The sequence below is a fragment of the Lepisosteus oculatus genome, chromosome 15, assembly GCF_040954835.1.
Source record: "Lepisosteus oculatus isolate fLepOcu1 chromosome 15, fLepOcu1.hap2, whole genome shotgun sequence".
NCBI classification, from domain to species: domain Eukaryota; kingdom Metazoa; phylum Chordata; class Actinopteri; order Semionotiformes; family Lepisosteidae; genus Lepisosteus; species Lepisosteus oculatus.
In genome coordinates this window covers 26,001,756-26,028,746 of record NC_090710.1, presented here as the reverse complement: position 1 = coordinate 26,028,746, position 26,991 = coordinate 26,001,756, and the positions used below count along the sequence as shown (strand labels likewise).

General features: G+C 38.8%; 1 protein-coding gene across 17 annotated transcripts in view; it reads left to right on the top strand.

The window, feature by feature from the left end:
• The window catches only part of atp11a (ATPase phospholipid transporting 11A), a 122,946-nt gene that overhangs the window by 74,837 nt on the left and 21,118 nt on the right, over positions 1 to 26,991 (top strand). For 3 of the 17 annotated variants that reach the window (XM_069179271.1, XM_069179270.1, XM_069179272.1), the window contains exons 30-33: positions 4,126 to 4,232; positions 23,135 to 23,221; positions 23,737 to 23,924; positions 24,712 to 24,891. In XM_069179271.1, the coding sequence (XP_069035372.1) occupies positions 4,126 to 4,232; positions 23,135 to 23,221; positions 23,737 to 23,794 (252 nt within the window). In that variant the 3' untranslated portion in view covers positions 23,795 to 23,924; positions 24,712 to 24,891. Of the gene's footprint in view, positions 1 to 2,519; positions 2,621 to 4,125; positions 9,448 to 16,663; positions 16,743 to 23,134; positions 23,222 to 23,736; positions 24,102 to 24,711; positions 24,892 to 25,195; positions 25,549 to 26,991 lie in introns of those variants that run through there. The other 14 variants (XM_015364206.2, XM_015364207.2, XM_069179275.1 and 11 more) reach the window with 11 other exon arrangements.

Genomic DNA, 26,991 nt, shown 5'->3' with positions numbered 1-26,991 from the left:
GGTGTGTCTCAGAGAGCACAAGTGAATGCCTCACATAAGGGATGACTAAATCCAGCTTGTAGCTCTGAGCAGGATGAATGACTTTAAAATAGCTGTCAGGTAATAACTAGCAAATCAACAAAAATGTTTTTTTCACATGCTAAATGTGAAGCAGGTTTTTCAGGACCCAGTTGGTCACGTTGTCAGTGCCTTTTTTTAAAACTGCAAAGCTTGGAGTCTGACATGTTATTTCTACAGCTGATTAGCAAGAAAAGGTAATTCATTTGCCTACAATGTACATTTTGTTCCAAGCCTGATTGTACGAGACTTTTAAAAGTATCACTGCTACCATAAGTTTTATTAATTAAAGCCTGGTATGAAAAATCACTCCTTGATATGATTTTATTTGAAAGTTATGGTTGTGTAATTTAATTTTATGAAGCGAGTTTAGAATTTTCAAAGTGTACAATAATAGCAGGTAAGTAGATTGCCAAAGAATTCAGTTTTCTTTTCTATTTTACATTTCTGTCCGAACTGGTAATGTATACTGTTTGTGTTCTTTCTTATGTTCATTCTTCTATCTATAAAGCTTCGTCTTAAATGAAAGAAACTTGCCCACTCTATTTTTTTTTTTTCAGTGTTCTGAAAGCATTTTTGCTTAGACTGGTTTCTGACATGAAACCTATCTGTTAGATCCAAACCACCCTCTGAAATTGAAAAAGTCTTCTGCGATGTGTCAGGAGATTAATCGAGGAAGCAGTTTTGTGCCATAATTTTAAATAAGGGGCATGGAGGACTTGTGGAAACTCCAATCTGTTCTTGCTGTATCGAACATTCCCCCTGTGTTTTTCAGATGTACTGTAGATGTAGGCACTGGTCTTGATGAATCCCTGTATTGACATGTATGGAAAAAGACCAAAGTTTAATGCCTCCGTTTGTCATCATACTCTTCCAAAGAAGCTAAGGCTGATCATGCTCTGATTGTGCAGTGTGTCTGTATACATTTTCCTCTCACCAAGAGTACAAATCTCATTCATTTATAATCCAGTGGTCCCAGTGCAGACAAAAAAGTGGGTTCTTCTGCAGATGAAGCAGTCCACAGCAGAGCCATACTCACAAGAATTAATGTTTTAATCATGAACTTGAGTTAAGAATACTTTGATAGCCTGTCCCTCAAGATGTGTCGAGTTCAAAGACGTGATCATCTCGTGAATTAAAAGAACAAGTGAATGTTAATTCCACACTGAAGAGTAGAAAGAAGAAATGCAGTGTTTTGGTGGTTGAGCTGTGAGGGAGTGAAAGAGAGAAAGGTAGCAGAGATAAAGGACAGATCAGGTGAGAAAGTGTCAAATCGAAGGAGATATGGGGTAAGGGTGTGAAATTCTGTATATTAGTTGAGGAGTTTAAAAAAAAAAGAGTATCACTGAGGAGAAGTGAATGATGTTGGCTTCTGATGTTTATCGTTTAAACTAGATCAAGCTTTCCTTCTGTTTTCCTGTGCTTTATATCCCTGCTACCTTCCTCTCTCTCCATCATGCCCGAAGAAAGTTCTAGAGCTGCAACATTTTCTTCTTTCTACTTTTCAGCATGAAATTAACCTTTTAATTGTTCCTTTACAGCCAGTGCACAGTGCTCCTTACTCAAGCTAAAAGTAAACCTTATGTAGTATTAATTTAGTTTTATTTGAGTGTGTAAGCCACATATTCCATAGTCTAACCTCCACCAATCATATCACCATCATATAGTATAGATGGACTGAGTTTCGTAAAAGGTGTTCGAATGTGAGCTAACGATGGCAGGATCAAGTTCTTGTGGCCATCTAAAATAATATCATTAAATATGGTATTACTACATTAATCTGTATCCATCCTCCATGTCACTTCTACACAGTTTTGTGATTTTGGAGCAAAGTATGAACTAATTTAGTTTAATTTGTCTGAAGGCGTGTGTTTTGAGTGAGACTGAGAGAGGCTTATTTTTCCTCAAGCATCACTTCCTCTCTGGCTTTGACCACAGACAAAGGCTAAAGTGGACTAAGCCCTTGGGAGCTGAACTTAGAATCTCAGGAATGTTCTGCTTGAAATACTTTTCTGCAGACCACAACATTCATTTAAGAATTCAGTGTCAAAACAAGGTGGTGTTAGCAAGTGACACCAGGCATGAGAATATTGCATTACAAGCTATGATATATATTTGTGGCCATAAGACCTTTACAGATATTTCAGCATACTGTGCCCTTATTACCTCTTATCTCATAATGTGTCCCACATCATCAGCTTTTCATTCAAGTGATGCTTGTATTTTGTGTTCTCTGTGCTTTTTTGCATCTTCTGGAGAAGTAATGAGAACACCTTCATTTTAACCTTGTTCCCTTGCATATTGGATGCAGCATTGAAGCTGATTGGAAATCAAAGTAAAACTGTGATAATAGGGAGAGTGCAAAAAAAACGGTCAAATGTTTTCCGCCCATTTAAAACTAATTTCCTGTCCTGATTGAAGAAACATTGTGGTCTCAGTGTTTTCCCCCCCGTCGTTTACAGAGGATTCGGGCAGATAAAACCTTTGAAAGAGTTCACACACACAGCGAGGATTCACTTCTTGAGGGATCCCCGTCAACGTCTGAGGCATAATTATCCCAATGGTAAACACTGGGGCTGCATTGCTTGTTTCAGATGGCTTGCTGTGCTGTATTGTGGGGCTGCAGTTATTCCTTTTCAAATTTTCCCTTTTCCATCCAGAAGCATCTGTACTTTATAGCTCTGGTAACACATATACACACTTTCCTTTCAGGTAAGTAGCTTGGTAGGTTACCTTCCACATGTCTTCCTATCTGAGGTCTGCTCTTGGTTTCTGCACTGATCCGATGGCCGTATTTGAGAGGGTACAGCTCTTGGTGTGAGGAATTCTAACCCTTAGGCAGGATTCAGTACGCCTGTCATTAACATTGACAAAATACGAAGTGAATTTTAATCCAAAGGCTGTTCATTTCCAGACAGATGGCTACTAAATGATTGAGAACTCAAATTTTGTAAGCACAAAATGCACCATGTGAATGAAGTAAGTTTTGGGCATTTTTTGTTATCATGTTTTTGCATTTGACATCACGAGCTCTGTAAATTTCGTCTAGTCTTAATGGAAGGTTTACAAATAATTACAGAGAAATGAATCGTATCAATCTCCAAGCACCAAGTGGATCTGCTGTGCCTCAATAACCTGTGAATCTGAATTTTGCTTCTGAAATAAATTAGTGGACCAGTTCAGCGTGATTCTAAAATAAAATGGGATGTTTCACGTTTCAACACTATTTCAAACAAATTCTACCACTGCCCTCTAGTGTTGGAACTAACGTTGTACAAAACTTTTTTTTTTGCCAGCTGCGTGCAGCTTTGTAATGCTTGATAATTGAATCTGAGATTTTCTGAATGAAATATCGCTGGATGTTCCCAGCCCAAATGGATACATTTATGCAAGGCTGGTAAAGTTAAGACGGCGCCACGGCTGTTTTTGCTGAAGGATGCTGTCTAAAAGCTCAGCCTTTCACCACTTAGTGTACATTGGATAAGCTTCAGATGCCCACTCGTCTGCCTAAGTCAACAGCCTAGTTCCTCATGGGGTCTGCTGTCCCCTGGCAACTGTGTTGTGAAAAGGCCAGCCTGACCGACAGCGCCCTCAGCCCATGAAGAGCTCCAGAACAACTGTCGGTGCTTCTCTTCTTGGAGTTAACTCCATAAAAATGACCCATCGTCTTGTACCTAGTTCTCTTTAGGTCGCTAATAGTTTTTAAAGGGATTAGTGAACTGGCAAAATAGTTTGAGAAGACAAATTGGTCCTAGTGGCAGTTTGCAATTCAAATTGTGTTCAGGTGCCAGCTGCTTGTAAATGAACAGTCCTCTGATTGTTGTTGTGTGAAACTGCATGTCATAAATGTTCGTATTGTTGGGGTTATATAAAAGAGAAAAAGATGTGAGTGGAATGCATTTCTGAACAATCTAGTCTCATTTTCAAAGCAAGCTGCAGTTCTGTCCACTTGGCCTGGGGCGCACAGCCTCTCCATCTGGTTTGTTAAAGCATGTTTTCTTTGTCCTGCGTGTATGTGATATGAGTCTCAAGTGTTAGCTCCTCTCTCTTGTTCTTCCCTCCCTACAGAATGCTGAAAAACTGTACCAGGGCAGTATCTCCGAGTTCACACCCCTTGCCTCGCATCAGAACCCCAAACACAAGAGCGACAGTTCCAGGAACCCCCTCTCCAGAAGGTCTGAGCGTCTTTCCAAAAAAATGATGTACACCCACTGGGGGGGAAGCGACTACTGCACTTTTAACTCCTTCTTCGGCTTTTCAGATAACTCTCTGACCTCCGGGACGAGATTCTCTCACAGCGGGTCAGGCCTGGAGACCTCAGTGTAATTTAGACTTCCCTTACTCTACCCAAGCCTTTAAAAACACACACCGAAACCTTGTGCATTGTCTTACTCTCAGAGCTGGGAGGTCCATTTCAGCTCTGAAGGATTGATAACGTTTCTGAACTAGATCCTGGCCTTTGGATATGTGGCCGAATACTCTGGGCTCTTTGTATTACTCAAGTGTAAGAACAAGACGGCGCAGTCTGGAACTGTGCGTCCCGTGGCAACGGCAAACCTTCCTGTGATTGGTCTGCGCGAGCCAATCATTTTTCCGTCTCTCCTCATTCTCTCTCCTGCCTGTTCTCCACACGTGATATTACTTGAATCAAACATTGCTGTCTGGAGCTTTATGATCAACTGTCTTTCTCGTAGCAAAAACAATGATACACGTCTGCAAATTCTGTACTGGATGAAACCTGTCTGTAATGTATGTTTGTAAACTGACTGGCCATTTTTCCTCTCTCTCTCTCTCTTTCTCTCTCAATTTTTATAGAACAAACTGGTGTTGCCTGTGCGCAAATCTTTTATCAAGAAACACACCTTAAGACATTCTTATCTGCTCATTGTAAGTTGCTAGGCCAAGTGATTTGACTAATTTTGCTAGGTTGTTCCCAGTAGATAATGATGTCGGTGTGTGTGTGCCTATGTGTGTAGAGTAGAGTCATGCTGTAACTGGAATGTCAGGATAGTGGGATGATTAAACCAGTTTATGCCCTTTATGTAGTTTTGGCACCAATTATAACTGACCAGCGAAGAGATTTAGTTTTAAGTGTAAAGTAGTAAAACTGTTAAATGGGTAAATTGGAGGAATACTGAATTAAAGAAAATTAGGCTTTTTTCAATTTTTAGTATAAAGTGCAATAATGATGTACAGTAGGAACAATCCCGGTATAAAACTTAATAGTCTGCATGATCAATTTAGTCTCTTGCTTAAGGTGCATTAAATGTTCAGTATTTTTTTTAATAGAACTTAGGGTGACAATAAGTGATCTGAATGTCTTGCTGTTACAGCACTATAATGACCACAGGACGGTTGGTACCAAAGTTAATATCATGTCATACAAGTTACATGATCGAAATGAAAATCTAAATCTATAGAAACCCTATCTGCGTGGCAGCCAGTTTACAATGCATCCATATTTTTGCTTCCCTATGTGTCTGTCCCCTGGCTTCAATAGCCTTGATGTCACGAACAGTATTCACTGGAACCTGTAGTTTATACGTCGGTGGTGTAAGTATTTGTGTGAAGAGATTCCTGCCTTAAGATCGCAACCTTCCCTTTTTGTTACACTTTAGACCGGAGCTTAAAGAAGATAAAAGAGAAATAAACATACCCCTTGTGTGTGTCTTCCAAGTCAATGCCAGAGAAAAGGCAGGTACTAGGTACTGGCCGTCCCTCCTTGTGAATGGTTTCGTCATCGATATAAGTAGTTGAATTGTAACCGAGTGCGAGACCGCGAACTATGTGTGAGGATTTCAGCAAATACCTAATCTGTGTTTTGATTAAGTTCATTGCCACCGTAACTGTAATTTTCTTTGTATAAAACCTTTTCTTTTTCATCTCATCGGTTTTGCATTAGCACTGGTTATGGAATGCCAACAGTTCTGTATTTACTGCTAAAGAGTAAGGAAAGACGACCTGCCCTTTCAGTATTACTGATTTATGACTGTTTATTTTCCCACCTCTATTGTTTCCTAGAGCTCAAGACCTTAAGCAGGCCCCCAAATATTTCCTCGTATTATCTACAGTTCATAATGTTTGGCCATCTCCGATAGTTCTAAAGGATCACGGACAGGACTATTTTAAAAACTTTCCTTCCTAAAAAGGGATTCCTTAGACTGTCCCCTTCAATTCCTAGTTCAGATTTGATGTGCACTGCTTTCGAACCCTGAGCTGAGGCATTCCCCTTTACCAGGCAAAGTTCTTGACTACTGGAGTGACATAACTACTTATTTTTCCTGCTTCCAAATGCACCATTACAAACATGGATCAAGAGCTGTTACAGTATATCAAAATCTCTTTCGGTTCCTACCTTATCCTTTGTCTTTTTATATTTATAGTTTTTTTTATTATCATTTCTGTCTTCAGGGTTTTAACAAGATCCAAGATGCTTAATACTCTAAATTAAGTTATTCGTCTTTAACCCTGTAATTGCATGTGGGATTAAATAAAAGACAATATACTCCCCTTCCATTCGGGAGAAGTGTGTAGGTGCTGTCCTGCCCAAACTGAAAGTGGGTCACAAGTTAAAAGCACTTTATCTGCATTTAGTCTTTGACGCTACCTGACGACATCCACTCGCCTCACCTGAGAACTTGATAGGCTCAGGAAGTCGATTTTTCTCATAGACAGCCTTGAGTTTTTTTTTAGTTCAGGCCATATTAAGAGAAGTTTAAAGACCTCAAATCCTCTTGACTCGACTGCCGATGGAAACACGCTAGATACCCGTGATTCCCATCTGCTCTTTGTGTTTTAGTCAACCTTTGTGTTCTATCACAGGCCCCATGGGGATGTCATCTTCTTTTAACTAAAGCCTGCGATTTAGATATTGTTTGAAAATGGAGGGATGGAACCTTCTGTCTAAGGTGTTTGATCTCCCAATCGAAAGTTAAGGTCCTGGTGCTGTTTTTGATGTACAATATAGTTCATTTGACGAAAGAAGACATGAAATTACGGTGGTGGTCATGTAAAGAAAGGGAAGTACTACCTTTTTAGACTTGAGGTTCCAGGTTATTGTATTATGCCAGGCACATTCTGGGATTAAGCTGCAAAGCCTGCAATACTCAGGGCCGGGTTGCAGTGACGTGGTCTTACAAGTGTTAAAGGAATGGCTATTACTGCTGTCTGTTGTTTTGCATATCCTCTCTCTTATCTGAGACAAATATTTGATACTGTTCTCATAATGATTTACACATAATTTATCCCAGTGTGGGTCAGGATTAAATGCATCCCGTGGATTTGTGGAGCATTAAACCCGGAAGTTTCAAAATCCTGTGAAGTGCTGCTTTGCATTATAAAAATAATTGCAAATATTTTCAGTCTTGCATTCATTTTTCTCAGCTCTTATTTCTTACTTTTGCTTTTTTCTTATTTCCATCCCTTAGTGATGATAAAGAAGAACCCTTTGCATGATGATTGAATCCACTACTCTCTCTCTGCCTACTAACTTTTCAGCTAACCTGCAGCTTCACAGCAGCCTTTCTGTTCATCTCATTTTACCTCTTTCCTGTGTCTGGGCACACAGCTAAAACAAATACTGACAGTGTATGCCAGAGCTGGAGAGAGAGGTGTTATAAGACACCTCGAAGACTTGAAGGGTTTTTGTGCCGATACTCTTAGCTATATCTGAGCAGATGCCTAATGGCTTGTACTATGCTAAATGAAGTAATATTTTGAAAAAGTTTTTCTAAGAAGGTCTTGTGAATATGTTCTGCCTGTATTTTAGTGTAGCAGAGCACTATGTCCCAGCCGTATCTCTTGGAAAATATTCCAGTTTGTAATATGAGATCATGTCATCCTTTGTTAAAGTAGAAATGTGTACAAAATGTCAGTCATTAGTTATTAGCACAAGGTATTTGTGATGCACAGGAGAGCTAAAAGAATGTTTATGACAAATGGATGTGTGGGGATATATTCCCCACTCTTCAAGAAATGAGGCTTTTATTCATATTTAAATGCACTGCTGATGCTGTAACACTCCAAAAATTTTAAAGAAGTGTCAAAGATGCATAAAACTGGTTTTGACTGTAAATTAGCATTGACACGCTACCAATGCAAAAGTTTACGGAGGTAAGATGGGTAATGTTTTAGGTACCAAACATTACCATTGTGTTGCCTCTGTAGAAATTTTAAGAGCTTAGATTGTAAGAGTGTTAAACTGTTCAACACTGGGATTTAAAAACATCTGATTTACTCATCAGATGTTGACTTTGGGTTTTTTTTTCTTGTGTTGTACTTCATGAAGCAACCACTGAGTATTTTGTCGGGAGACATGTTATTCTTTGCGAAATATCCACACTCTTGCCCTGATCTGGATTTTAAAAACCTGTTGCAGCAGATTAAACTTAGTTTGCTCTGTGTTTTGTTCTAACCAGCGTGTATGCACCATTAATATATTTGGTGCCTTGTTGGCTGAGTTTCTTTGATCAAGCAGATGTCAAATATGCTAAATAAATAACCTTGTTGATCTATATTACCAGGAATTGTGGTACAAATAAGTGTTTCCTAGCAGAACACACATCTATCGTCTTATATTTGTTTGCTATTTTAGGTTTTTAATACACCACTAATTCATTGTATCAGTACATTTTGGTTGTGTATAACCACCAGACACTGACTTCTCATTAATCTGGGTCTAGGTTCTTGGGAAAACGTTAAGAACTACTGTGTTTTGAAATCGTACCTAATGTTTATCAGTTATGGATCTTTTGTAATTCTTAAGAGAAAAGCTTTTTTGCTACTTTTGTATTTTACTGGAGGGAAGAAAGTTATTTGACCTATTTAGAATGTCGGATTTCAGTTTCAGAACTACTGAACGTAAAAATGAGACATGAAAACTATTATGAAATAATAGCTTTAAAGTGCTGCTATTTATTGATTTTACTCCTAAAAATGGTGTATACACTGGTTTTATTTGTAAAGGACCTGTACAGTAATCCCACCATAGATAACACTCCACCACTTGTGTAAAAAGGCACTCACTGTTGGGAATGGTGCAACCAGGAGAGTTTACTGGACCAGAGTTCTGCAGCAGTTGTCTACTCAGTCTGAATCTGTGCAGGACTGTAGTGGGCCTCACCCTCTGTCATCTTGCCAGCTTCTAAATTTCAGCAATGTGCTTTCTTCTTCAGTAAGTTGGCACGCTGTACTACTGTTTGCTTATAATTTGAAGTTGAAATGTATACAATCCAAGGTAAATAGTATAATGTTGTACAGTTTTTTTTCTTTTTTGTACTGGTATACAGTTTTTAACAGATTGATATCTGTTGATTTTTTTCAGTCTTTCTGTAGTACACTTGAGCAAGAAACTGTAAAAACCGCTTGTAATAAAGGAAGAACAAAAATACAGCCCCACATTTGTTTTCTTTTTTCTTCCCCTTGCTGAAAACCTGAGAAACGATCATATTTGAGCATTATAATTATATTTAGGCCAGATATCAGCTCAGGCTTACCACGATTAAAGGCTATGTAATGCCCGTTTAATCAAACCATTTCTGAACCCTTGCTTGCAGAAATGCTGCTTTTCATTTTATCGTCAAACTGGGCCTCGGCCAACAAGAACCAAAAAGTGCACTATAGATGCTGAAAAATAATTTCTCCATTGTTTAAAAACTGTTACAAATATAAAACTGTTCATCATTGAGCCTGTAATTCTTTATCATATTTGATGGAAATACACCCATAATTGAGCCAATGCCAAATGCATGCAAAAAGGCCACTAGAGGGATCCCTTCAGAAGTGCACACGAAGGATCAGAGGAGACCCTGTGAAGGCTTTGCCACCAAACAGTTCAGAGTCAGGGTTGCTAGGCTCCAGCATAGGTGATGACCCTCTGTAAAGCCCCATCTTCTCTGATGAAGTCTGGTTCTTCCTCGCTTGGCAATGGTTGTACATGCATGTCTGCAATAACAGAGAGACGGCTGTGCAGTATCTGTGTTTGGTCTTCTCTTTTCCGGCACATCAAGCTGAAAAGCAAGAATACCACCTTGATTCTATTATGAAGCAAACGCATTTTCCCCAATCGAATCGGAAGGTCTAGCGCGTGAGCTGCATAATAGCAGCTGGTCCTGAAGTCACTTACAATGGTCTCCTCGAAAGGGCACCATGCAAGCAGCCCTGCGTACAGTACCTCAGGATTGCCGAACAAGTCGGTGAATGATCTGCCGCTGGAACCAGCAGCCTCCAGGTTTGGGTTTGCCGCTCTAGAAACGCTAGCCTAGCAGGGCTAAAGTTGGTGTGGTCTTGTTCTACCTGACCTTTCAGATACCTAGAGCAACACATTGGTTTAATTGAGTGTTGAACAGCATTTCCCAGTTCTTTAGGGGCCTTAAAGGCAGATTTACAAGTTCCAGGATTATAGACTCCCAGAATCAGTGTTGATGCACTAGAAGAATTTACAACCACTATAGCATTTGTTCTGGTTTGGTAAAAAAAAAGTGAACCCATCCTATATTGAGTCACAAGCAACACAAAAACCTAATTCTGACACTGAATAATGAATTTCAAATGACTCCTGTCCCTCATCCGGGAAAGAGGACTGTAGAGCTGGTCAACACAACTCACGTTGTCCATGGCTTGACTGAACTGGAGTCTAATGTACAAGAAATTAAAACATTTAACTAGGACAATTGTCTTTGAGCCCTGAAACTGAAAAATACTTTGATGAGCACTACCATGATTTTGTTCAATCTTAATTTTAAAAATGAAACAATTGCTTGAAAAATTCAAATTTTATTTGCATTTTGTTTTTGTGAATTGGTTCAGGAAACAAATTTGGGAATCGAAACAGTAAAAACTACATAATTGACTATTAATTGTTAGCTACACGTTACCCTTTTAAAGCCCTGTAATCAGCTTTTCATATAATGAAGCCTTCTCATTTATTAATGAAGAATACTCAAAGCATAAAAGTAATGTCGTCCTTAAATGTAATTGATTGATGTATAAAGGCGAGTTTCACCACCACCACTGTGCGATATACATTATAACGTTATTGCCCCCTTTGGTCTTAAAATACTGCCCCATTAGCTGTTTACAAGAAGACTCAGAACAGGTGTTATTTCAGCAAGTCCCAAAACAAAGACCTCAGCTGCCTAATGACGTTTGAGTTTCTAATTGTCCTTTTAAAATTTACTAACGGGGAATCGCTGAAGTATCTGTATTGACGCGATTTAGAAGAAAATTTGAAATGACACAAATACCTGAATATGATTAATTAGCGTTCGTTATCTTTATAATACGTCCTTCGTAGTCTGGTAATTTTGTTTGAATTTAGCACAGCTGTTTGCTATTCACAGTAAATTGTAGCGGAATGCACTGGCAGGGTAATGTTAATTTAAAACTCTGAGAGCTTTAACAGCTAATACGTTGTAATTAACCGTTATGGGGCCAGATGAGGCATTTTCCAAAAGGTATTAATAGTAAAATAAGGGACGCTGATTCGCTTCCTAAGAAGAAACACAAGGTGGCAGTATACCACTACGTTTGTCTTAGTACACATGGCAGGTTAAAATGTAGACCATTTCCACCTCACACGCGTCCTGATTTCTAGTGTTTTGCATCCTAGCAGTTCACCTTCTGACTTCCACAGAATAATACAGTCACAGGTCTTTGTTCTCTAATGCTTTCATACAGCGGTAGTGCCATTTCTTTATACTGCGTATTAAGCTACCGATTTATGCGTGGTTGTACCAAAAGTATCCAATAACATGCCGAGATAAATTCCCACCATACAGTACTGTAAAACTAATTACAAAAGCTGAAGGTATAAAATGCCAACAAGGTTTAAATATACTCCAAAATAAAAATTAATGGATCAAATAATTCTAGGAAGGAATATGATAAATGCACTTTTGGTATCTGAAAGTCTATGTTGTTTAGTTCTTGGCCTAGAATTTGTACTGATTCTTTTTCAGCCACAAGGTAAGTTTAGAAGAAGTGGATTCACGATACAAATTATATAAAAAGTGTTCAGAACTGCATTAAATAAGGGATTTTGTAAATCAGTTTGAATGATTTTCATACAGTATACAGTAACTGTAAATCAGCGATTATAGACATGGCAAGTGAAGTGTTAAATAAGCTTTGAACAGGTAACACTGATATTGTAAAATCTCTTGGAATAGACCAGAAATAAGCCAAACACAAGGAAGTACTGTAGCATTTTTGCAGTCTTAAAGAAGTGCTATACTGAGATTTTCAGAGACTCTTGCAAGGCATGACGAAATTGCTGAGCTGAAAAGAGGAAGTCTAGTCTCAAAGGTTTGTTTTTACTTATCCCCTGAAGCACTTGCAGTGATTACAACAATACGCTTGTTAAAAAGTAAGGTATCATAAAATATTGCATATTAAATTCAACATTAATGCTTTTGAATGTCAACTGTATAGCCCAGTAGTTCCAAACCTTGGTTCTTGGAGGAGGAACACTGTCTCTACTGGTTTCTTTTCCAGCCACATTCTTAATCACATGCTAATTGATTTCGGTTTTTGGTATGTGGCATGTTTATAAAATGACTTTCATCCGTTAAAGTGCCATATCCCATCTGTAATTAGTGTCATCCCTGTACCAGTCTCCGAGCTTCCATATTGCCCTCATTGAGGTGCGTTTCCTGAAAGGTAACCACCTGGACCTCTGCAGAGGGACAAACAAATGCTTACTGCGGGAGTGTCTGACAGAGCGTCATTCTCACTTTTGTCTCATTGCTTCATCAAGCGGTAAGAGCTGTTTATTCAGAAATAACAGCAATCAAGCAGTGGAGTGGCTTTATAAAGTTCTGTAAGCTGAGGTTGTTGGAAATGGTACCCTTGAAGTAGGGTAATTCTGACACTCAGGACACACCGAAGAAAGGTATAAACAAGCAATCACGTCAGTTAAGACCTCAATTAGCACTGGAGATGTAGAGCTCAGCAGGAGTCAAAACCAGCAGAGACAGCATTCTTCCATTACCAGTGTTGGAACCATTGATACTGTATACTGTATAGTAGCACAATTCCACAGGAAATGTTAATGAAACTGGAACATTCTCAGATAACCCAGTGAACGCACTACTGCACGATTCCAGTGATTCATGACAACCTTACTGTACAGCACTATGCTGAAGTGCAGTGAGTAGTGTAGTCAGTGTAAAGTCAGAATTATGGTCCTTGATAAAGTCCAGGGACCCCACCCCCCTTCCTACAAGTACATCCTGACAGCATTCCAGCTGGACAATCTTCATCCTGCTTGTGTAGTGGCTTTGTTGTGAGATGAGAATGTGACGTACAGTACATGCTGTGGTGCCCTACTCACCTGACTTTAACTCCATTGAACATGTGTGAGAGAAGCTGGGACATTAGGGGTCAGAGACCAGTGAGCAAACACATGCCTGTCCGGGCTCTACAAGAAGAATGGGGCAGCATACCGCCTGAACTTAAGAAACAAACAAGTCGAGGACCTTCCATCCATCTAGCTTGTTTGTTTGTAAGTAGCTCATCAATCCAAGGATCTCATCCGGCAGTTTCTCCAAAGAACCCAAGGCATCAACTTCAGCAACATAGGTGGTAGGTTGTTCCAGATCCTCAAAACTCTTTGTACAAAAATGTTTCTTCTGTTCTTATTTTTCAATACACTGCCACTAAAGTTCTACTGAGTCCTCTAGTTTGTGTTTCACTGCTGATACTGTAGATTCCCACTGGGTTGACTTTGTCAATATCTTTGAGAACTCCAAAATGCTTAAAGTATTCTTCAAGTAGTTAAAGAATCCTTAAAATACCCTAATAGTCTTCTTTCTTAAAGACTAGATAGTGTTCAGTTCTTTTAGCCTGTCGGTGCAAGACATTCATTTAAGTCTGGAAATGAATCTGGTTGCTCTTCTTTGGATGGATTGCAGACCTACAATTTCCTTTATTGTAAGGTTGTGACTAAAGTTGTACACAATATTTTAAATCTTACCACTACGGCATAAGATTTTAACATAATACTCCTTAATTTTAATTGTTTTTCTTTAACTATACAGTGTGCTTGTCCACAAGATATAAAAGCTGAAAATGATATGTCAACATAAACACAGCTGAAGTGTTAAAGATTGGCAATTCCCTTTTTTGTTTTCCATGTTACCTGTTTGTAATATTTCTTACTTGCCTATATTAAAAGTCATCCATTTCCCTAGTCTTGCATTTTGTCTAAATCTTTTTGAATATTCTTTCCAGCTTTTTGTTTTGACAATCTTAATACTTTACTAGTTTACTAACAAAGCTAGAATATAGATCATTGACATAAATTATGAAAGGCAGTGGACCTAATGCAGACCCCTGTGGTACTCCAGTACTTACATTTACTGTAGCTCTTACTTGTGCCCAGTTTTCTACCTATCCACCTATCCTTTACCTTTTACTCAGTTTCCAGTCCAAATACTGTACATGCTTTACCTTGAATACCTGCTGCCCACAATTTGAGAATTATTGCATGACCTTACATGCAATAAAAAAGACTTATTAGTCTACAATGTCTTCATTCAGTTTTGTTACCCTTTTATGGGTTATTATTATTGGCAATTTTCTTGTAAATGGGGGTTACCCCTACAGTATGCCGATTAATTGTCAGAAAAGTTTTGTTAGTGACCCATAAATAACATCTGCCATTTCCTTAAGTACTTGTGGTAGAATATCATCAAGCCCTAGAGATTTGTTTACCTTAAGTGTTTCTATACTTGTAACACTTCTACCTCTTCTGTTCTAATAATGTTCAATATAAACTTTCTTTCCAGAGGCAGAGGCATGTTGTTGAACACCTAAGTAATGTATTAATTTAATACACCAGACATTTCCCTTTCATCGTCAAGCTATTTCCCAATAATTTCTGGGAGCCATTACTCATGGTACTGTACATACAGTATAAAGATTTACTTCATTTTCTTCACTGCTACTTTTCTGTTGTAAAAGTGGAAAACAGGTGAAGACAGCCTGTATTGCTTCCAGCAGTAGCAACACATGCCACTAAGCACTGACCTTCTCAGTTGGCCCCGTGTTGATGACAAATGGTAATTAAGTTAATGAATTTACTTGTTTCACGTCTGTTCCATAGCATGCTGTAATGAGATGATTATTTTCTTGATAATAATATTGAGAATTTAAGAGAGAAGTTTCTCTGTATATGTTCTACTGAGTCCTCTACTCAGTCCTCATTACAGTTTACAGTGTAATATACCAGTTATACATAGGAGATGTTTTAGATGTTGTCTCATCCCCATTAAACACAATGAGACAAATGGGATACTGTCTTAGAATGATAATATTATAATAGATAATTATAGTATCTGTATATATGTAAAATAGAAGATAATTCAACTTGAATGCACAGCCTTTTGTTGTACAAAAATGCATTATTGAAAACTGGATACGCACTTCTACTGTAGGTCAGTCCTAGTTTCAAGTTCATGCTGAATTACAGAGGTCAGTCTCTTTGGATGACTAAGGTCGTTGTTATTTCCTTGGTAATTGAATGAAGACCCATGGACTCAACAAGTATCAACAGTCACTACACTAGAAAATGTGATAGTGTCTTATCACAATCAAGGCTCGAGAACTTGGCGATGTTCTACTGGAAACAATGAAAACTTTCTGCATGCCCTGGAATCTCGGTTTGTGAAATTAGGTTCGGGTAGAGAGGAGTCAAATAGGGAGACGGCTGCGCTCTTCAACACTGATCCATCACAATTTGTGTTTCCTGAAAAAAAACGTTGTGCGAGCTCCTAGTATTTTCCCCTTTCCAGAATTCCACACCACAGCTCGAGCTCGAAAGATTGGGATTTTCTGGAATTCAGAAGGGGTATCGCTATTCATTTACATTCCATTCAAGAGTACAAACACTGATGAATATTCCGCTGACTTGCTGGGCTGCCCATGAAGAGCCTAGTGTAGAAAATGCTAGAGGATTTTGTCACGTGGCGTTTTGTACACTGCATGCTGCACAACAATACACCAGTTCACAAGGTCAGGGCTGCACAGACAACAATTCACAGATGTGGGCTGGAACAGTTGAATCACCCTCTCTACCGTACTCCACTGACCATGAGTTTTTCTAACACCTGATATCTCAAATGTGTAATACATAATTTCAAGAGAATGATTCCATTGAAGTCCACTGAGCAATTAGGAAACTTCTCTTACCAGGGAAATTTTAGCTTGAAGAATAAAACTGGCTAAATACATGTACTGTACGTGAAAGGGTATTATATTGATAAATACATTGAATAAATTATCTTTCTTGTCTGTGCAGGATTTGCAAAAGGTTTTGCAACAATGGGACTTTTGGGATATTTTGGCTTTCAGACAAAGGCCTAGATTTTATTTTAATTAAATCGACATTCATCCCAGTTTCCTTAAGAAACAACAGCACTTGATGATGGCTAATTTTTTCTAAGAGAACTTGTGCTTCCGATTAAAAGAAATTGACCATGAGAAACTGGACTTGTCATTTGTGATGAGCCGTGTGGCCTGAGTACTGATTTACTTCTGGTCCAAGTAAACAGCCAGTGGTAGATGAATTACTGAGTGAAATGTAATTACATTGTGTTTCTCTGAATAGTAAACATACAGAGAAAGGGAGATGAAGTAGAGGCTGAGAGACACCTTTCTAAATAGAGGAATGTGAAGAACGAGAGGGAAGAATGTTCTAACGTTTTGAAAAGAAAGGCACACAAGAACATTATCTGGAACTCGGAGTGGAAGACGGTTAGCAGACAAAGCAATTGCTTTGGGCTTCCTGCAGTTCAAGGTTCAATCCTATTCATTTTTTCATTTATTATTTTCAGAAGATCTTGAATGTCTAAATGTTTTACTCATGTTTAAAAATTTCTCAAAACAATGCAGCAACAGTTTGTGTGCTCACTGGTCTGGTCACGAAAGCTTCGGGGCATTACTATATTTGAGGAGAAACAGTGCAGAAGAAACTTTTTAGACTGGGGAAAAAGAGATATGAAAATCATTCCACAGGATACGCTAACAGTTTATACTGATCATCAGAAGAAATATAATCTAAAAAGGCAACAAATTCACATTTATTATTAGGAAAGTCATTTTTTTGAAGCTGTTGCACTACCATTTAATTAAACAGACGTGACATACTGTAGGTTAATTCGCTATGCTTATTAACATCTGGCATCAACAGGTTTGATTGACAGAGGGTCTACTCAGAAGCAACACAAGCTGTACATCAGGATGAGCGAACAGAAAGGGCAGCGCATGAGGTCCCAGACTTGATTAATGTACAGTACAGTAGCACTGCGCGTTCAGGTGGCCATCGATAAAAAAGTGTGAAGTTGTGTAGCGACTTGACACTCCTGCCCGTACCATCACACAGGAACCTGCACCACACTTGCTGAGGTCCATCAGGGTGATCTGCACAAAACCTGAATCACTGGATCATTACCTAGGAGTGTGGCCTATGTATTTCCTGAACACGAAGATGATGTACCCAAAGTACTTACAATATACATGTTACAAAGACACCTTTGCATAGTAACCTCTACTTTCAAATATCAAATATAAACTTTTACATACATTCTGATATGTGTATATTTATGTATATTGTGTATATTTATCTCCATAATTATTCACTATATGGCTTTGAGCCACTGTAGAATGTATGGAAAGTGCTACCTGTCAGGAGAGGAGCTTTGTAATCAGGGCAGAATCATGCAGGGAGGCTGACCCAGTTCATTAAAACAATGATGTGTTATCCAGGCCCTGTTAGAAGTCTAAGCTTTCAGACTGGATGACGATAAAGAATGATGTGAGACAGCACACTGTGCTGGAATAGTTAAGTCTAGAGGGAGCAAATGCACAAAGTATATCTGCCAAAGTAGTAATTTTTTGCTTTTTCCAAAATGGGAGGCAGTACATTTCACAGGTGATTAAGTTTGGGGCTTTGACTGAGAGTCCTATTCAGACAGACAAATGTATTGCTATATAACTGCAGGTGTAATCTTTCACTGTTCAAAGCTAAAAAAGAACATGGCAGCCCTCGAAAAGGCCCACTTAGAAATGTTTAAAATATTTGCATAGACCATTAAGGTTTCAAAGTCTTTGTGATAAAATGGAATGAATAAAAAAAACATCTATCAAAGAAAAGAGGTTGAAGCATCTAATACAGTAGATGTTATGTTATGCAAGACTGCTATACAAATTACACTGAATGTACAATGATTAGACATGTTTTCCACATCAGAGACAACAACGGACATTATTTACCATTTGAGTGAATTCATGCAATTAAGTATAATAAGCATAGAAACCACATCTCACACAGTGTCTCCTTAAAAGACTTTATAAGTTATAATCTTCAACTGGGGCTCATATTGTAGATGTTTAATCAAGCATGTAGAGTTATTCAGGTGTGAAATCTTTCTATTAGCTTTGAAATTGCTCTGTTATTTGCCATGATTGTTTTTGAATCATTACACACTTTTTTCTTTGTGTTGCCTATTCATTAATAGGTGATAAGGAGGCTTCAAGGTATAGCATACAATACTTAGCTGGGTTTTACACAGATCTACAGGATTTAACATGAAGATGTGACTACACATGATACTATTTCTGTCATGGAAAAATTAATTGTGAAAAAAGTTTCTGCTACACTTGAGAAAAAAAATATGAAGTCACGCTGGTTAACTGGTTAACTTTTATTTGAAATGTAGCAGCTAGTGGATACAGTACTCTGGTGTCATTTTACTCATGTTGAGATAATAACAGTGCAGAGGATGCTGTTTTTGCATGGCCAGTGACAAAGAACATTTAAAGATATTTGCTAAACAGCAGTGATAGTGAAGTGTAATTTAGAATTATTAGTTATCTGAAAAATAACTTCAATATTTGTACAAACAATATTTTATCATAATCAAATGAAGACTCTTACCTTTACCTTTAAAATTTGCTAGCATTGTGTCCTAATAACAATGTTAGAAGGAGAAAAAGTCCTTTGGTAAAATGGTTTAAAAACATGAAATGGTGACATTGTGAATACCAGTATTTTAGAAACTATGATATGACATGGTAATTTATGCCAATCATTCTCTACTGCCTATGAATAAATGTTTGTTGGAGCAGTTAAATTTGACGTACTGTAAATGCTGGAGTCAGCCTACTCAATTAGTCTTGTGTATTTGCTTTTTGTAATTTAAAGTTGAAAATACTGTATGATGTGGCGTTGGTCCAGAATTTTCTTGGGTGCTCTTTCACACATTCATAAAATATCTCAACCTTCAGCTCTCTTCTATAGAAAGCTGAAAAGAATCATGTTCTGATGTCACTTGTTTACATTTACCAATAGTTTTTCTTTGTGTTTGAGGAATTGTAAAACTGCTGCTTCATCATTTTTCAGGCAATAATGGAATGGAAACTTGTTTTGTTCCATTTTTTGGGGGGACAAACACTACTACTGTAGTATTTTCATGTTCTTTTTTTATTACTCATTTATTTTCTCCAGTGCAGCACAGTGGCACAGTGGTTATCATTGCTGCTATCAGTGCTGTGTCTCCTGGTTCAGTTCCTGGGTTGCTATCTGCGTGGAGTTTGTGTGTTCTTCCTGAGATGAAGCCATCTAGTTTTCCTCCAGGTGATCCCTTTTCTCCCACAGTCCAAGGACATACTGGAAGGTTAAATGGCTTCTGGGAAACTGGCCCTGGTGTGAGTACGTAAATGTTTGGATTGTAGCTATACAGTGCTTTCCCTGTGATAGACTGGCGTCCCATCCAGGGTGTGTCCCTCCTTGAACCTAGTGTTTCCCAGGTTAGGCTCTGGCTCCTCCAAGAACCTATACTGGATAAAGTGGTTAGAAAGGGATGAATGGATTTTCTGGAGTTGTGCAGTTAATGATTGGATGTTCTTGGGCAATATTAAAGTGTAACTGAATGCACAACATCATTGCTATGGAAAAGGGTTTTTGAACTGTATTCTGAAATAAGTAGCCCTTTGTAGATATGTTCCCAGTGTCTCAATAAGCAGGTAACATTTGTCAAGTAAATTGTGGGACAAGGTGATTGGTAAGAAAGGACTGTTGTGGTGACACTCACAGACAGTTCATAATCTTGGATGGCTGCTCCTGTCCTCCAGTCTTGTGTACAGCAGTGTTATGATGTTTGATTATACTTTGCAAATTGGGGAGAAAAAGGGGGGAAAATAGAAAAGGGTGAAACAAATCTAACCTTTATCCTAACAGAGCAAATTGTGCAGAAATTTCATTACATGGCACAATATTCTTTCTTGATGTGTGGCTCCACACACATTTTGTTCTTTTCATACTTAATTTTAAGACGTTCAAGGTCTAACAAATTGATGCTATAATGGGTTTTGATATTGGTGAAGCAATCTAGTCAAACCTGTCTTTCATAGAGAGCTGGCGAGTCAGATATGGAACACCATCCCTTCAGAGAACACAGTGATAAAAATATGTAGCAACAACGCACAGGCTTTTGCAAGCAAAAAAAAGGTACATGTGTATTAATCATTGCGCATATGAACAAAACTTAAGACAACCATTATAAAATCTTTTTGGGACAAAATATATTTACCACAGACCACTATACAGTATAAGGTACTGTACCAATGACCATACAGTATCTTACAAATCTACAAGATTTGTACCTGTTGCTAGGTTTTATTAAATGTTAGGTTTTCCTGATTAAATGTAATTGGGAAATAATTTAGATTTTTTTTTTACTTTACATCTAAGCTCTTTTTATGTTGAAGAATGTTAGCAAATATGATTTATTCCTCTGTGCTTCCCTAAATTATTGATATTTCTTTAAAATAATTTAAAAGACCTATTGGTCATTTTATATTAAGAACCATGACCAGTAGTTCATATTTTAGTCACCTGCTAAAATAGTAAACAAGGAATAGTAAAACAAGGTAACCTTAAATGATTTTAAAGAAGCTTCTTATATGTAATTTGTGTGGGTTATTACAAATGATCATCATCAGATCTTTAACAACTTACTACAGTATGTACACCCAAAACAAAATATTCTGTGTATGTATTACTTAATCAAACTTATTCTAGTCTCCTGTAGGGAGCAATGTATTGATTGCTGAAAAGGCTAAACAATTGATCTGTGAACTCCTTTAAACACATAAAAACTGAAATTGTCAACAAAAGGGACAATAGATGATTTTATACATACTGTACAGTATCAATCCTCTGCCGATGCACAAATGAGAAAATGGAATTACTTTTCAAGCAACACGTTGTATTGTTCACGGTGCTATAAAATAATTTGATTAATGTTGTATCTTTTCTAATCAAAAGTAACATCCACCATTGATAAGAGTATTGTCTCTTGCTGAAAATGATTTCTTTTAAAAGGTGGTAAGAATATCTAGGAAAGGAGACAGTGCAAACGACAGCAGAAGTGATTTACTATTCTACTGATGTCTGTCATTAGCCATGTTGATAATGCAGTTCCTGAGGCACAGTTACATATTTGTTTTAAGGTTTCTCCCAAGGTCCTTTGGATGCAAACCGGTCTCTACAATATGTATAGACACAAATGTGACACTACCAAAGGCAAGGGTAATGCAGAGATACTGGTTCAATTTGTTGACTCTGCTCATGTGGCTCTCTTAATCAGATAAAAAGAGGTAGTGCAACTGACATTTCCTTAAAGATTTGTTTATCATCTCATTTCAAATTCTCTACTCTTAAACTACTCCAGGTCAATTCTGCTTCCTTTTTTTTAACTTCTAATTTAAATACCTGACTCAGTAGTTCCAAGTAAAACTAATAGTAGAACTAATAGATTCTGAGATGAATTTTGCTATTTATTACTATACTATATTTTCCATTAAATAGATAATGGATTGTAAATATGTCTTGTAGGTTTGTCCAAGATGGTACCTGAAAGAATTTTAAATCACTAAAACTGTGTGATTTTTATAAAGCATTACTTATATTTACAATTAAGGCTATGGGTTCCTACATGAAGCTCATATAATTTTGAATTTTAGTAAAATAATAATAATAATTTATAATAATTGCTTACACTTATATAGCGCTTTTCTGGACACTCCACTCAAAGCGCTTTACAGGTAATGGGGACTCCCCTCCACCACCACCAATGTGCAGCATCCACCTGGATGATCCGACGGCAGCTATAGTGCGCCAGAACGCTCACCACACATCAGCTATCAGTGGGGAGGAGAGCAGAGTAATGTAGCCAATTCATAGAGGGGGATTATTAGGAGGCCATGATGGGGTAAAGGCCAGGGGGGAAATTTGGCCAGCACACCGGGGTTACACCCCTACTCTTTTCGAGAAGCGCCCTGGGATTTTTAATGACCACAGAGAGTGAGGACCTCGGTTTTTTACGTCTCATCCGAAGGACGGCGCCTGTTTACAGTATAGTGTCCCCGTCACTATACTGGGGCATTAGGACCCACATGGACCGCAGGGTGAGCGCCCCCTGCTGGCCCCACTAACACCTCTTCCAGCAGCAACCTTAGTTTTTCCCAGGAGGTCTCCCATCCAGGTACTGACCAGGCTCACACCTGCTTAGCTTCAGTGGGTTGCCAGTTGTGAGTTGCAGGGTGATATGGCTGCTGTTAACCTAAATCACCTAAACACAAAATAGGTGTTTAGGTGATGATCTTTCAGATGCAGACATGCTCCCCCTGAACACTTTGTGAAGCCATTTTGCATGGCGTCTTTGCAGAGCCCTCGTGACTGATTTCCCTTCCTTTGCCCCAGTTTTCTATTTAGACTTATGCTTTGCCAGTTCACTGTGATCTCTGCTCTGATTACACTACGCTTTGCTACACTTAACATCGTTTTTACCACAATGTGCTTTGGTGAACTTTTCTAAGAGTAACACCATCTCATCTCAGTAAGGGGTTTAGATCTTGTCTGCATGATAAGGAACTAAGTTACGAAATCTTGTTGGTATCTAGGAAGTGCAACGCAATATCAACTCCAACATACTGTATATATAAAAAATAACTAAACCTGAAGCATGTGCTTCGCTGACCCTTTCCGTCCATTTTCTATCCACTTTATCCAATACAGGCTGGCAGGGGAGCCAGAGCCTATCCTGGCAAGCAACAGGTGCAAGGCGGAATATACCCTGGACCGGGGATGCCAGCTAACTTGCCAGTAAGTCTTCGAACTGTAGAAAGAAACCCGAGCAACTGGAGGAGATAGCACCCCTGGAATTGAACCCAGGGCCTCAGCACTGCAAGCCAGCCATGCTAATTGCTGTGTCGCTGTACCACCCTCTCTGACCTTTTGTGGTTTAGGAATTATTTTATTAGCACAGGGTCAAATTCTACATATAAGATGGGGTATGTAAAGGATTTATAAAGGATTTTCATGAGAATAATGGTTGTTGGGTTGACAGAAGCAGTCTGGGGAGACTGTTGATGGTGGAAACATAGAGAAGAGTTCTCTCATTAGTTTTTAGTGTGTAAGAATTATTAACTCTGTAATAGCACCTCTTGCACTTTAAAGCCGTTGCGCTTTTTATGGACTTTAATGTCTGGAGTCACTTTATCTATGGGTCAAATTTGGAGGCTCAACTGGGATGGCACCCTGGTGGGGACCAACATCAGCATTACTCTGGTTTTTGTGTTATTTTATTTGAAAAACTGCATGACTGACATATTCTGGAGACAGGTGAAACTTCTAGTGCGAGACCTAAACCCTCTCCAAAACCCTGAGGGACACTGAGTGAGGCCCTGCAGGCTAACGATCAGCAGAGGGAGAGGGCCTGGAGTCTTTGGTGGCCACCTCTGAGATCGGCCACCTGCATTCTGGCCAGGCATAGAGCGACCGCTCTCTTTTGAAGCAAATGAAAGAGGTGAGCAATGAACTGGAAAAGGTCATGAACTCAGCAGCCTTTCCCACTACTTCTGAGGCCAGTGGGGCCGACGCCGAATCATTGCCCAGTTCTCAAGGAAATAAAGCAGCAATCACCCAGAGCCTTGTGACTCCCTTTCTCTTTACTTCATCTGACTAGATTGGGATGTGGGCTGGGGTGTAGTCTTAGTATCCGGGCAGAGGTGGAAAAAAGCTAAGCAGGAGATGACAGCCCTCAACAGCCCATTTGTGGGTGTCCAGTGCAGAAGTGGAAGTAAAGGATGTGGGGACAAAGGTGGAGAATCTGTGGTCCCAACACAGCCAGGCTCTTACTGGGAGGAGACATCTCTACATAGGTCCTGCTAGAGAGTAGTCAGAGGTTGGAAAAGGGAAAACAGACAATAGACTACCCTGATCCATGATCTTTTACTGGATATACAGGAGCCATTGGAGCAGATCTGAAAAGAAATATAAAGAGGAATTACATTTCTCTTTACATTTCTCAGACTGTGAAGGGTGTTACAAAACAGCAGCTGAGGCAGTAGCAGAGAGAGATAAGATGTGTTCATCCAGTCCCACAAGAAAACACTGCACTTGTTGGTCACTCTCAAGGAATCAGTGGAGCCTCTGAACCCCTTTACAGACATTATGTCAGTGTACCTGCTGCTCCTGAAGGTATTGTGGAGGACCTCCAGGGAGGTGTGGATCAGGAAGAGCTGGTGTGGTGACACTGGACAAGGAGCCACCTTTGGTCAAGCAGCACCTCAGAACTGTTTTTTTTTCCCCAGGTCTTCCTGAAGGTGAGGGAGGAGGATGTTCTGTCACCAGACGACGAGCCTACAGAACAGAAAGATCACGGGTTGTCTTTGCTGCACTGGTCTGTGAGTCTAGAAGAGGACCTAGAAGTATGTTCTTGAAGGACTATGGCCTACCGTGGCCATCCTGACCTACATGCCATGAAGAAAAAGGTTAGTTCGTTGTTAGGTCTTGGGTGTACACCACAGAAACCAGCCCAGAAAAGAGAGAAGAGGAGTGGCAATAACTCAGGCTTTTGCTCATTTATTTCCTGCCAAAGAAAGGGTGTTGATTTGGTATATTCCCCTAAAGGCCTGTGTGGGAAACAGTGTGGGAAAGGCTGTTGAGCTCATAACCTTCACCCTCTCTCGGATTGTGGAGGACATCTTTCAGTCTTCCACCACACCTGTCCTAGAGACTCCCAGTGACTGGAAATACGCTGCCAGAATGATGACAATGCTCTTCCTGCATCAACAGGGCAACTCCCTACACCAGACAGAATGACTGACGAAAGGGCTCATAGAGGAGGCTGTTCAGGCCGTGGGGGAGTTTGTTAAAACTGTCTCCCTCCGGCCTGTCTCAGGTGTGGCAGGAGGATGATGCCTGCTGGGATGAGCTGGGCAGAAGGCAGGTCTTCAGAGACACTGCAAAAACAACAGGCCTGTCACTAGAGGCTTATAGGCCTCTACAACCTGCAGATAGACTTGCTGAATGTCAATTAGTTCATTACTAATTGATGAAGGGTTAAATTCTCACATGATTTGGGATACAAAAATCCTTCATACTGCTGAGAATATAGATCTGTTAGTGGAGTTTCCTTCTTGAGTGTTTAGTGTGTAAATAGTTTCTGCGATCACGCCTCTTTGCCATTGAGTTTTTATGCGCTCACATCCCTGGAACCAACTTGTCTATGGGTGGGATGTCTAGTCTGAATTAATGTTGAAATTTCCGTAGAGTAATTATCCTTTCTATTTACTGTCACGTCGATATACATATTCTTTGCTTGCTCAATTCAAAGGTGTAAATGAGCTTTTTTCGGTCATTTCTGTTTGGTAACTTGTTTGACTTGTGTTGGCAGGCCTGTCTGACTGTCTTATTTCACCATGAGGCCAAATCCATGACATTATTTTGGTCAGGGACAAATGTTATTCTGACATATTTTAGTCTCTGAACTTTCAGTTAGAAAACGTCTGGGGTTATTTTATGCCTATCATGTCTAATTCTGCAGGTGAAAGTTTAAAGGATTAAACTAAACAGAATATAATCCTCCTTAAAAGAAAAAGAAATTCATTTGTTATCATCAGATGCACAGGTATCAGACAGGCTGAGCAGAGTATTAAGCAGCGTTTTGATAACTTAGAGTGGTGAATATACTGTAAATCCTACCATAACATCCCTAGAAAGTATTAATTTACAAAAGTATTAGTAACCATACAGTTTCTGAGAGAATTTTTTTACTACAATGCATTCTGCGAATGGAATATTGCATAACTATGCCATAACTAAGCTCAAAGTCATTAATATTCATGTTGCATGGTGCTGGTTCATTACACATTTATCTGCATTACTGGCCTTAGTTTTCCTACAGCTGATTGACAAGCATCCACTGTTAAGTCTCAAAGAATGTGCTGCATGTTTTTTTTTCATATTTGTGATTTGATGGTTCCACATGTATCACAGCGTTTACATGTTCTGGAATACTACTGGAATGTAATGTAAGAAACTTTGGTTTGTCTTCCAGTATTAATTTATCCCAGTGTTGATTAATTTATCAAACCTACATTGCTTCTATGACTTATTGACAAGTTTTTATTCTTTGAATATTAGGTATAATTCTATATGCTGTATATTATATTGTGTATGATACAGGCAAATAGGAAACAAACACTGCATTCTAAATTGTAGGAAATATTTTTTTGGTGTGTAGTCTTTTTCATATTTGTACAAAAATGATTTTTTACAGAAACTGTGAATGGAGACCAAAGAAATGAAAATGTATTGAACTGTACAACTGTCTTGAACTGTACATGTTCAAGGAAAACTGAACAACACCTGATCCTTATTTCATCTGAGTAGAACTAAAATAAAAACCTCAGATTTTATTATCAAATATCTTCCCATAGTTTATCTTTGTTTTTATGTGGGTTCCTTTCTGCTGAAAGCTAGTTTGAGACAAAGATATTTCAAGATCACTGAAATGCAAATTGATCAACAAACAAATACCTCCATTCCTAAATATCCTTCACAAAGAACAATAATTCATGTCTCCCATT